Source organism: Leopardus geoffroyi, chromosome D1 (genome assembly GCF_018350155.1).
Source record: "Leopardus geoffroyi isolate Oge1 chromosome D1, O.geoffroyi_Oge1_pat1.0, whole genome shotgun sequence".
Lineage (NCBI taxonomy): Eukaryota > Metazoa > Chordata > Mammalia > Carnivora > Felidae > Leopardus > Leopardus geoffroyi.
The window spans coordinates 105999734-106012657 of NC_059329.1; the positions used below are offsets into that span (position 1 = coordinate 105999734).

The 12924-nt window shown below is 56.2% G+C and overlaps 1 protein-coding gene across 2 annotated transcripts in view; it reads left to right on the top strand.

Annotated features, from left to right (window-relative positions):
• The first annotated feature begins 2408 nt into the window (after positions 1-2408).
• FADS2 (fatty acid desaturase 2) overlaps positions 2409-12924 on the top strand; it is a 33831-nt gene continuing 23315 nt past the window's right edge. For both annotated transcript variants that reach the window (XM_045485513.1, XM_045485514.1), the window contains exons 1-2: positions 2409-2989; positions 11300-11410. In XM_045485513.1, coding sequence (XP_045341469.1) covers positions 2783-2989; positions 11300-11410 — 318 coding nt within the window. In that variant the 5' untranslated portion in view covers positions 2409-2782. The remainder of the gene's footprint in view (positions 2990-11299; positions 11411-12924) is intronic.

Below are 12924 nucleotides of genomic sequence, written 5' to 3' on the forward strand. Positions count from 1 at the left end.
CCTACCCCGCGACCCCCACCCTGCATCGGCTTGCTCTCCAGCAAAGTTTCTGCAATGGCTCCTTTCCACTGACCTCATTAGAGAGAGGCAGGGTGATGTCCGGAAGGCGCCCGGTTGTGTCACTTGCTAGCTGTAAGCATTTCATCTTTCTTTTTTTTTTTTTTTTTTAATTTTTTTTTTCAACGTTTATTTATTTTTGGGACAGAGAGAGACAGAGCATGAACGGGGGGAGGGGCAGAGAGAGAGGGAGACACAGAATCGGAAACAGGCTCCAGGCTCCGAGCCATCAGCCCAGAGCCTGACGCGGGGCTCGAACTCACGGACCACGAGATCGTGACCTGGCTGAAGTCGGACGCTCAACCGACTGCGCCACCCAGGCGCCCCAAGCATTTCATCTTTCTTAAACCTCAGTCTCTCCACACCGTATTAGCTGTAACAAGATGGGTCCTGTTTGTCATGGACCCCGTGCCCCATCTGTTTGTCTTGCAACGGGCCAGTAAGTCGAGAGACAAGGTGTTAAGGCAAGAAAAGCAACTTTATTGAAGAATACCAGCTAACGGAGAAAATGATGAACGAACGTCCCGAAAGGCCATCTTCCTACCCCAGTGCCATCAGGAGTTTTTCGACGGGGTGGGAAGCAGAAAAGAAGAAACGAGCTACAGTTGCCACCGGCGCTTAAGCAGTCAATCAGAAGTCTTTAACATAGGCCAGGTTGGGGACACCTGGGTGGCTCAGTCAAACATCCCACTTCGGCTTGGATCGTGATCTCTCAGGTTTGTGGGTTTGAGCCCTGCATGTGCTGTTAGCACGGAGCCTGGAGTCTGCTTTGGATTCTGTGTCTCCCTCTTTCTCTGCCCCTCCCCTGCTCATGCTCTCTCTCTCTCAAGATAAATAAACATTAAAAAAACAACAACAACAACATAGCCCAGCTTCTTCAATTTCCCTAAGAAACTTTAATTTCTTTTTGAGAGAGAGAGAGAGAGAGAAAGACAGAGCATGAGCCGGGGAGAGGCAGGGGGAGAGGCAGAGGGAGAGGGAGACACAGAATCCGAAGCAGGCCCCAGGCTCTGAGCTATCAGCACAGAGTTCGATGCAGGGCTCGAAGCCATGAACCCTGAGATCATGACCTGAGCTGAAGTCCAATGCTTAACCTGCTTGACCGACTGAACCACCCAGGCGCCCCTCCCTCAGAAACTTTAAACGATTCATTATTAGAAGCTTATCGTGTGCTTATGGAGTGACAGGCAAGAATGTTCGTTATTTTGTGCGATGTGTTCTGTCTTAATTCAGTACTCCTATCAAAACCCTCAGGTCAACAGATGTCCCAAGGGCTCACAGTGCCAGACAGGTCTAGTGTGGATTAACAAGCGAGGGAGAAGTGTCCAGGGCAAAGTGAATTCCAGATGGAGTCCGTTTTGCTACATGTTCACCTCGCAGGGTTGGGGGTGAGACACCCTAATCAGGAGAGCGTGCCAGCGCTCAGGGACCTAGAAATCATCCCATTGAAATATGAGGGCCCCTCATTTACTCCTGATTCCCAAGGCTGTCCTCAACCCCACCCCCGGTTTTCCTGACATCCCACTTGTCCTCAGTCCACCTTCAGGATCCAGGGCTCCAGGAGAGACCTTTCGCTCTGGACGCCGATCCAGCTGGAGTCTGGGGGCCTGCCTCCCCACCTAGCCTTTAGATGCCTCTATCTTCATTCCTGGAGTCTGTATGCAACACTACTGTCCAGTGTGAGTCGTGTGTGGTCCTGTACCGCACGCCGGTTCCGTCTCCCAAAGACCGTGCGCTTCCAGAGTCCAGGGCCACGACCGTCCGGATCACCGTCGCGCCCCTCGCTCCCCCGCCACCACCACGGGCGCCTCGCACAAAGAGGCAGGGAGGAGGTCCCGCAATTCTTTTCTGAGATCTCCGCATTACCAGGGTTCCGAGCCCTGGGCGACGCCGAGGCCGGCTCCAGGGAGGCTGCAGGCCGGCGCCAGCGTGGAAGGCGGGAGACACCGGAGTCCCGATTCCAGCGCGCGGGGGGAAGGGCGTAACCTGGCCCAGCCGCTGCGGGAGTGGGCCGGCATCAGGTGCAAAGCCCCGGAGCGGGGCGCGCGCCCGGGGGCGCGCGGGACCCTGCAGCCACCCCCGCGCCGCCGCGCGGCTCGTCTGGGATCTCCTCCGGCGCCCCGGGGCTGGAGTGGGGGGGGGGGGGCGGCGGGGGGAGAGGAGCTGGTGGAGGGAGGGAGGACACGTAGCGGCCTCGCCGCAGGGCTCCACTCCGCGCGAGCGGGCGGGCGGGCGGGCGGGGGGAGCCGGGAACCGCCGCTCCAGCCCGCTGGCCTTCGAAAGATCCTCCTGGGCCAATGGCAGGCGGGGCGACGCGCCCGGATTGGTGCAAGCGCTCTGCTGATCACTGTGGAAACCCGGGCGGCGGAGAACGCGGGAGGATGCGGAGCCGCGGGCGGGGGGAGCCGGAGGGGCGGGGCGGAGGAGGCATCGGGGTACCGAGCTCCCCGGGAGTTTTTGCTGGAGGCGAAAGTCCACCGCGGGCTGGCGGGCGGAGGGAGGGGCGGAGGGAAGGGACCGATTGAGGGCCCTGGGAAGCCGGAGAGACTCGGGAGGGAAGGCAGGGATACTCCCGAGCGCGGGCGAGGAGGCCGAGGGGGAGGGGGCGCGGCGGGAGGAGGAGTAGGAGAAGACAAAAGCCGAAACCGAGCAGGGCCCGGGCCGCACACTCGGGCCGCCGGCGTAGGAGGCCGCAGTGCACGGGGCGTCCCGGGCGGCAGGCAGCATGGGGAAAGGGGGGAACCAGGGCGGGGGGGCCACCGAGCGCGAGGCGCCGATGCCCACCTTCAGCTGGGAGGAGATTCAGAAGCACAACCTGCGCACGGACAAGTGGCTCGTCATCGACCGCAAGGTCTACAACATCACCAAATGGTCCAGCCGGCACCCGGGGGGCCAGCGGGTCATCGGGCACTACGCGGGGGAAGATGCGACGGTAAGGCCCTGGGGGCTCCCCCGCCACCTTTCTCTGCTGCAGGCGGGAGTCGGGAGCCAGGAGTCCCAGGGCTGCAGACGAGACCTCCAGCGCTGAATGGAGCCTGGGGCGTCGGGGAGGAAAGGAAAAGTGTGCCTCCTGCGCTCGCCCTCCGCCCCCCAGTCCTCATCCTTTAGGACGGCCCGGGCCACCCGGCTATGGGGGTCGGATTTTGCAGCGCGCGAGGCAGCGCCGCCGTGGAGATCCGGGCGGTGGAGAAGCGTGCGGAGTCTACTGCGCGCGCTGGGACCCACGCGTCCGCTCCTTCCCCCGGGTTCACACGGAGCTAGGGACTCTCCAAGGGGGGCAATCGGGCTTTAGGGGGGGTGGCACCCCCAGCGTGGAAGATGGCGGCTCAGGGGCACCGCGGAACCGAGCGGGAGAGGGGCCAGTTGTGGGACTCAGCGCGCGTCCCTCACTCTCCAGCCAGACAAGGGGGCGGGGAAGGAAAAAGCTCGTCCAGGCCTGGCTTGCTCCTGCTGGAATCCTTGTCTAAGAAGGTCCACAGTGGCTGCCACGAAGGGACCGCCCGGGACCTCCTGTTCCCAAGCCCTCAAGGACCACCGGGGGGTCGGTTCTTGGGCCCCCGGGTGGGGAACTGGAAGGAGCGTTTGCAAAGCCCAGGTCGAGAGGGGCCTTGAGCTGCGTGGATTCAGCAGCACGAGGCTGGCTTGGCTACAGGTCCCAGCTGCACCAAGGTTACTCGCGGGCTCCTCAACTACTCAATGGTCCTCTGTTTCTAAATCCTGCCAGGAATGCCCTTTCCTCATCTGCACACCGAAAGGTATTGGGACGATGGGGCCTGGGCAGGAGCCACAGCTGCCCATCTTACCCACACCAAAGGTGTGGCTCTGCCCCTGGGGCACCTCCCAGCCCCCTCCCCTCACACCCCCGCCCCCCAGTCTGAAATGCTTGCATTTCTTTAAGGTGCAGCTGGAGCCCAGTGGACGCAGATGGGAGAGAGGGAAGCGAAGAGAGAGTCAAGGAGGGAGAAAGCCTCTCTTGGTGGCAATGAGCTGAAAGCTACTTGGGCAGGGTGAAGAGGGGAGAAGCCATGGGAGGGATACGTAGATCATTGCAGCTGGACGTTTGCCGTCCCGGGCTTTTGCTGTCCTAGCAGTATGGGCCCCTGGCGGTGCAACTTTTGATCTCCCTGCCTCTTTCAAGGCTCCTTGGGACAGGCCTAGCCAAGGAGGCCAGACCAGGCAGCTATAATCTCCGGTTGTTAATGGCTTGCTGCTTTGATGAGCAGGGTCCAGGCATATGCGAGATCCCCAGGAGGGCCCACAGGAAAAGATGCCTACAGCTTTGGGGCCCATCCGGTCTCACCTGCTGGAGAACAGTGCCCCGGGGGCTGTAATGCGAATCATAACTTAGTGGACATGAGGTTTTCAGACCATCTGCGTTACGGCTTGGGGACCTTCCCACAAACTGTTGGGGGAAGTTGGGTAAGGGCGACTCAAGTAAAAGACCTGACTCCGAGTTGGGGTCTTTCCACTATCAACATATTTTCTTATGTGGAAAAATAATGTATTGTGTGGCAAAGCACTTCGTAAGCTGTAAACGCTAGGAAAATGCCACCGACAAAGCGTTATCAGACAAGTTGGAAAAAAATGAAGATTGTGTAAAGTGAGCAACAAGGCGGCGGGGGTGGGGGGGGGGCAGTGGCAGCGCCTGGGTGGCTCAGTTGGTTGAGCATCTGACTCTTGAATTTGGCTCAGGTCATAATCCCAGGGTCGTGGGATCGAGCCCCGAGTTGGGCTCCACGCCGAGTGTGGAGCCTGTTTGAGATTCTCTCTCTCTCTCTCTCTCTCTCTCTCTCTCTCTCCTCTCTCTCTCTCTGCCCCTCTCCCCTGCTTGTGCTCTTTCTCTCTCCCTCTCTCTCTAAAATAAAATTTTTAAAAAGTAAAGCAACAAGGAATTGGGAGGAAGGAAGTTTGAATCTATGCCAGCTTTTATTGGAGTAGCAATGCATATATACAACCCTTTCCCCCAAAGCTTACTTCCTTCTACGACGAGGCTTTTATGGAGTGGCATGCCCTAACTGGTGGTGTGATTGAGTTAACAGTGGAGTGAAAGACTGGATTCTCTCTCTCTCTCTCTCTCTCTCTCTCTCTCTCTCTCTCTGCTGTCTGGGACCAGGATGGGAAAAGGCCACGGGAAGCAGAGGGTGTATAAGAGGACTCGGAGAGGCAGGAATAGGTTAGGAATCAAGAGTTCCTTGGTTTTAAGCTGTTCAGCAGGTAGCTTTGCCCCTCAGAGCATGGACCTCTTCCTCAGAGCTTGGGGAGAGACAGAGTGTCTGGGCCATGCAAGCTTGGGGAGGGACTGGGCAGCAGACAGGGACTGCTCCACCCCCCCCCCCCCCCCCCCCGCCGACCCCCCGGAGCACTGCAGTGCACTGTTTTGAGCCCATCGCAAGGCAGGAACATCCTCCCAAGAGGTCAGAAGTCAAGGAAGCCATTCTTGAGACCATTCGGGGCCTCAAGAAGGGATTTTCCTGCTCCTGGAGAAAGGCCTCAGAAGTCAGGAACACCTCTTCGTTCCTCGAAAGGACAACTGAGCCAAGGACCGTTGTCATTTGGCACTTCTGCAGAAGTTAGCACTTGGCGTTGCCTGAACTTGATTTTTGCAACTCACAGGGCACATGCCCGCATGTTAGCTCAGCCCCACAGGTATCTCTCATTGCTCTCGGGTTTAAAGACCTCGCTCAAGTTTAAAATTTTGCTCAAGTGGCAGGGCTCAGCCCTAAGCCGAGAGTTTCTGAATCTTCCCACCTCCCCTTCTCCCATCCACCCTCCCTTCCTATTCTTTCTTCCTCTGGCCCTCCGAACTTTCCTGACTTGGGGCTTTTCATCTTCAACTACGATTCATCTGACACACGTATTCAGGGTCTCTGCGGCTTTGGGCTGGGCCCTGGGCACAAAAATGGATAATTCAGGGACGCCTGGGTGGCTCAGTTGGTGACGCGTCCGGCCCTTGGTTTGGGCTCAGGTCATGAGCGCGTGGTTCACGGGATCGAGCCCCGCGTCGGTCGCGCTCTGTGCTCATAGCAAGGGGCCTGCTTCAAGTTCTGTGTCTCCCTCTCTCTCTGCCCCTCCCCTGCTCGCATGTGCTCTGTCTCCTTCACTGTCTCTCTCAAAATCAATACACTTAAAAAAAAAAAGATGAATAATTCAGAGAGTGACCGCATCTATTGGGTTCGCTTCACTCCTTCCTCAAGCCCCCTCCTTCTAGGCACCAGCTCCCTCATTTCTGTCCCCTGCTCCTGCCTTGTCTCCAACTTCTCCTGCCCTGTCTGCATAGGTCCCCTCTTAGAACCGAGGGAAGGCGGGAAGAGGTCAGGATTGGTTCGATCTGTGAACCTGCTCCTACGCTGTTCTGAAAAGGCACCACACTGAAAATGGAACAAATCTCTGACCTCCTGTAGATAGGGCAGGGGGGCCACGGTTTTGAGAGGCAGAGGACCTAGAATCGCATCCCAGCTTTGTGAATCCCGCGGCAAGGCACTTGCTATGCACTTTGCGTTCTAGGTCTGTGAAATGGGAGGTCATTGCCAGGCTCACATGGGCTGTGCGTGAGTTCACCCCTTGAACTTGAGGACGCGCTCTGAGTGTGAGGGATCGGTACTGTACTTACTGTGTGTCCCTTGGCCTCCCGCGCGCAGGTGGGCACGTGCATGTCCCCAGCACACATGGCAAGGGGGTTCAGGAAATAGGAAACGGAGTGTGAAGTGACCCCGTTTTTACCAAAGGAAGAGGCATTTACTGCATGTGAAATCCGTCTTCTGGTTGTGACTGGAGGGCAGCTGTACCTCCTAGAGCTGGATCGGGACCGAGCAGTCCCGTTCCCGCTGACTGCGGTCTCAGGGAGGGTACCGTCCCCAGCTCGGCATCCTCCCACGTCTTAGCATCCGTGAGAATCTCTTGCCTTTTGCAGGCACCTGCTTCCTGTGCGACTGCACCCTTCCCACCCCCGGGGTGGGGGGGGGGGCGTTGCATGGGCCAGACATCAGCTGGCGCACTCCCCTTGAGGGCCCTCTGGCTGCCCACAGCCTCCACTGCCCCCTTTCCCTTGGCCCAGGGCCTCTGCTGTGCAGAGGAAGTCAGCGACCCCGTCTCTGGCCGGGAACTCAGGGTCCCTCCTCTGCTTCTCCCTCTTTAACCCCTCTTGTTCTCCAGAGTCCCTGCAACCTGGAAAACCTGGAATGCCCTGATTTTGCTGCTCCTGTACTTTCCCGGTCCCGGGTTAAGGCCCCAGATGTCCAAAGCCGGACCGGAGACTAGCTTTGCTCTGCTGAGAAGGGGACATAGCCGCAAACAGATCAGGGCACCCAACCGTCGGTGTGGTCGGAAGACCCTGGGGCCGGGCCGGAGAAGGAGTCTTCATGCAGAGGTTGGCTGGCGTTGGCCCTGGGTTGGTGGCAGAAGCAGGAAATGTGGCGTGCGTGTCTTCCATTTGGGAATCTTTGGTGCTTCTTCCTGCGGCCTGCCCTCCCCACCCCCCACTACACACACCTGCCCACCTGCCCTCCTGGGGACAGTTCCAGTCTGCTCCCAACCTGTCCCCACTCCCTTCTCTTTGCCTCTGTCCCAGCCCTTCCTGGAAAGCCTTTGGCCTCCCTTCCTGTTGGGCTAGGGTAGATTTCTGGCTCCAAGTCAACGTTTGCATTGCCCTGTCTTGCCTTGCCTGGGGACCCACCTTACACCAGCCAGACCCTTCTGTAACCGAACAGCTCCCAAGAACTTTCTGTAAGTGCGTGAGGCCTGCCCGCGACACTCCACGCTCCGAAGCGGGGAGGCCCAAAAAAGTGCTCAACTCTCAGGGAGGAGAAAGCTCGTTTGGATTGACGCCTGTGTACTAACATTGGAAAACTCTAGAAGTAGGCACACCTGGAATGTGACCGTGGGCTAGCAGTTTCACCTCCCTCAGCCTCTTGTCTCTAAAATAGGACCTGCCTGGGGTGCCTGGGTCAGTCAGTTAAGCGTCCGACTTAACCGACTCAGGTCAGGATCTCGCGGTTCGTGAGTTCGAGCCCCGCATCGGGCTCTGTGCTGACAGCTCAGAGCCTGGATGGAGCCTGCTTCCGATTCTGTGTCTCCCTCTCTCTCTGCCCCTCCCCTGCTTGCTCTGCCTCTCTCTCTCTCAGAAATAAACATCTTAAAAAAAATTTTTTTTAAACCTAACAAAATTAAATAGGGCCTGCCTCAGAGTTTGGTAAAGATGACTGCCTTACGTACACAAAGCCTGTGACTCAGTGGCTGTGTCAGTGTGGGGTGGTTCCACAGTCACCAGCACGGGTGCTGGAGAAGGTGAAGTGTTCTGGGGTCTTAGAAGCACGAGCAAAGTTGCACCAAACAGAGCAGGAAGAGTCTGAACGTGATTGCAGAGTCGAAAGGCTTCCGCGGGTCAGAGAGAGCACAGCTGGGGGGTCCTGGGCCCTCGCACTCACTTGCGAGCCCCTCCTAGGCACCGGGGTTGCTCGTAGTGAACCAGACAGTTGGGGTCCTTCCCTTGTGGAGCGCGTATCCTTGTGGGAGAGACCAGCCAGAAGGAAGTGAGTACAGACAATGGCTTGTGAATTCGACAACTGTGAGGAAGACCGCAAAACAGGGCGAGGCCCAGAGAAAGGGTGGGACTGGAGGGTGGTTGGGAAAAGCCAGCCGGGGGACCCTATGGGAGCAGGGCTCCAGACAGAAGGAAGAGCCGTGCAGAGACCCCGGCATGGGCACGAGCTTGGTGGGTTCGTGGGCGGTCCCCCCGGGCCTGCTCAGAAAGCTGTCGGATCTACTTGTAGACTCGAGCTTCACCTCCCAGCGAGGAGTAGAGAGCAGCCGGCCCTCAGGAAACTGCCTCACCAAGGACTTCCTGTCATTTCTCGAAAGCCGAGGTCTGATGTGAGGACGGCCAATGAAGAGGCTTCTGTAGGCTCTCACTGGAGGGCAGCGTTGCCTCCACGGCACCGCCGATGCCCGGGGGGGGGGCCTGCCTTCAAAGCTCCCGGCCGGCCTTTCCCCGGGGGGGCCTCGAACTTGGCGCTGGGAAGGTCCTCACTTCTCAGAGGGCGCTGAGGCTGGCCCAGAGTGGCGGAGCTGGTCAGCGCCGGCCCCCCAGGCCCCCTCCCCTCCTGCCCGGGGCCCAGACCAGCATCACATCTCTGCTCTGAAAATATACTTGATCTGAGCCCTTTCTGTTCAGCTAGGGGGGCATGGACGTTTTTTTTTTTTTTTTTTTCCTCCAAAACTGCACAAAGTGTGGCTTTGTAAGTCTGTTCTAGATACAAATGGTATAAAGACTGGGCAAAAAGACTTGATGCCAGGGATGCAGTGAGGGAGCGGGAGAGGCCTGGCGATTGCTTCGTGAATACCTGTATTTCCTCAACCAAGATCGCAACGTTTTGCCACTTTTGCATTTCCCCTCTTAATGTGCGTGCGATTTTCTTTTGCAACCTCGGCCCTAGATTCTTCACCACCTCCCCCTAAGAATAATCACAATGCTTTTGCTGCTATTAAGAAAACTAATAATAACTCCTTAATGTGATCAGATGTCCGGCCCATATTCAAATTTTCTCATTCAACTCCCAAAATGTCTTGGAAAACGGCTGAGGTTTTTTTTTTTTTCTCCCCGCCCCCCCCCTCCAAATATGAGCCTTTCAAATCAAGCATTGCTGTTTTTATGTTTTTGCTTTTTAAAAATAAGTGTTTCTTCATTAAAAAAAATTTCTTTAATCTTTATTTTTGAGAGAGAGACAGAGTGTGAGCAGGGGAGGAGCGGAGAGAGAGGGAGACACAGAATCTGAAGCAGGCTCCGGGCCCTGAGCTGTCGGCACAGAGCCCGACACGAGGCTCGAACTCACGGACCGTGAGATCATGACCTGAGCTGAAGTCAGACGCTCAGCCGACTGAGCCACCCAGGCGCCCCAAGCATTTCTGTTTTTATATCTTTTTGTCTTATTTTTGTTGGTTTTTAAAAATCGAAACACCCACCTCCCAACACACGCACACTTTTTTCTCCACTACGGTGACATTTCTGATGATTTCTCATGGCGTCATTCTAGTCCCCCGCCCTGCAATGTCTCAGTTTGGTTCACTGCAGGGTAAATGTTGTTGACCACTGGGACAGCACGTTGTAGCCCACGAGGGGGACCTGATGCCAGCTCACCTCTAATGGAACTGCTGCATCTGTTATGAGGTGGCTTAGATAATAATGTACGTAACCGAGGGGCGCCTGGGTGGCTCAGTCGGTTAAGCGTCCAACTTCGGCTTAGGTCATGATCTCATGATTCGTGGGCTCAAGCCCCGCGTCGGGCTCTGTGCTGACAGCTCAGAGCCTGGAGCCTGCTTCGGATTCTGGGTCTCCCTCTCTCTCTGCCTCTTTTCCACTCGTGCTCTGACTCTCTCTCAAAAAATAAACATTAAAAAATAATAAAAAAAAAGTAATGGACATAACAGAAAAAAACCTGGAGAAAATGAACGAAAATATTAACAATGGTGCTCACCGTCTGGGTGGTATTTATTTTTGTCTTTATTCTTCTGTACATTCCTTAAATTTGCCCAGATTAGGCATGCTATTATTACTTTATAATCAGAATTACAATAATACGATGATATGATATTACAATATTATTTTTTTATTTTAAAGGCAATGTATCCGTGTTAGAGGAAGTTGGAAAAGTAATGAAATAAACTTAACACGTAATAGTGTAAGGCTTCTCCAAGGTTTTTTTTTTTCATAATTTCAGTAATTATTTTCATACTTTTTCAAATTACAAAAACTTTTTTTTTTTTTTCAGAAATGGTTTTTACCTAGTTCTGTAATTGTTTTTGGTTTGACGTGATCTCCTAAGCACGTTTTCTGTGTCGTAGCAGGCTCCAGCCCGGTGCTGTTGGCGGCTAGCCAGGTGCACAGCCTGGTGGGTGGTCCAGGCACCCCTTGGAGGGATTCTACGGAGAATCTCATCCTTCCTGGGCTCTGCCCAGCTCTGTGCCCGCACAGTGCCTCTCCCTGGAGGGGCGCATTTTTCTGACTCACTCGGCGGCATCCTGAATGTCCGCATGCACCCTTGGTGAGCTCAGGGTGGTGACCCAGGCATGCCGCCGGTGCAGCTGGGCACAGAGGGATCTACCAAGATGAGGCTGGAGAGAACATTTAGGGCCGGGTCCCAGGAGGCCTCAATCAATGGCTAAGTGGGGACACAGAGAGCCGGTGCTGGTGAGCCCTGCCTTCCCTGGGTTGAGGCCCCCGCTCACCACCTGCTTTCCTGCTCCCCAGGATGCCTTCCGAGCCTTCCACCGTGACCTTGATTTTGTGCACAAGTTCATGAAGCCTCTGCTGATCGGAGAGCTGGCCCCGGAAGAGCCCGGCCAGGACCATGGCAAGAATGTGAGTGTGCCCAGACCAAGAAAGGAAGGGAGGGTGTGTGGGGAGAGGGGGAGGTGCTCGCCCCAAGACAGAGAGTGCCGGGGTGGGCCAAGGGAGCTTTATGTCAGTCCAGAAGAGCCACTGCCCAATATCTGGGGTCAGAGAGCACCCAGAGGCTCTGCAGTGAGCCCTCTCCTCTCGCTGCCAGCCTGGGCTGGCCCCCTACCTTCGAGTAATTCATTCCCCACCTCTTCACCTCCAGGGTCTCAGTTGAGCTAGGCTGGCACAGGGTCCTTCCTTCTTGTCCAGCCCCTGAACCCCCCTTCCACCCCCCCCACACACACACACCATTTTGTCTCTCCTTCCCTGGGAAATACAGGCCATTCCTTGTGCCCTCCTAAGGTCAACCTCCCTTCTGCCCTGGATCTCCACCGCTCTGCCCCTACTCTCCCCTTTCCCTCGAGGTCTGAGCGGGGAGATTGTCTTCACCCCTCCCTGGAGCTGACCTGGGGCTCCTTCCTCCCCCCTCTCCCTCCCCACACCGCAGGCAGGCGGCTTCTTTCCTCTCCACAGTGTCCTGTGGGCTCCCTCCTTCCTGGCCTTGCTTCTCTGGCCCCCACCTTGTCTCCCTGCTCTCCCTGCTGCTTAAATGATTGGCAGATTCTTCGACATTTATCACCCAGGCTCCCAAACCTGGCTTTCTCCATGCACGCCCCGCCCCATCTACCCTTTCAAAGCACCCTCTCTCCTTCCCTGCCTGCCCTACCCCTGCCTCCCAGCCCCCTTCTGTCTCCCAGTCACGTTCGTTTCCCCAGAGCCACCCCCAACTCCTCCCTGGTCTCCGGGGCCCCACATCCCCAGTGCCCATCAGGTGTCCTGCCTCCTTGAGCTGTCTGCTTTGTCTCCCCCACCGCAATCCCCTCAAGACTCGACAGAGTGCCCAGAACAAGTCAGGGCAGTGTCGGGGAGTGGGAAATGCAAGCTTGCATGTGCCTGTGTGTGTGTGTGTGTGTGTGTGTGTGTGTGTGTATGGTAATATATACATATCCATAGCATCAACTTTACCATTTTAACCGTTTTTAGATGCACTCTTCAGTGGCTTTGAGTGCATTCAAACTTTGTCATGCAAACGTTACCACCACCCACATCCAGAACTTTTTCCCCACCCCAAACTGCTACTGTCCCCGTTAGACATGAACTCCCCGGTCTCCCTCCTGCCAGCCGCGGTCAACACCATTCTACGTTCTGTCTGTGATATGCCCGCTCCAGGTAACTCAGTTGAGTGGAATCATACAATATTTGTCCGTTGGCGTCTGGCTTAATATCACAGAGCACGATGTCTTCAGGGCTAATCCGTGCGGCAGCAAGTGTCAGATTCTCCTTCCTTTTTTAAATTTTTTTTTTTCAACCTTTATTTATTTTTGGGACAGAGAGAGACAGAGCATGAACGGGGGAGGGGCAGAGAGAGAGGGAGACACAGAATCGGAAACAGGCTCCAGGCTCTGAGCCATCAGCCCAGAGCCTGACGCGGGGCT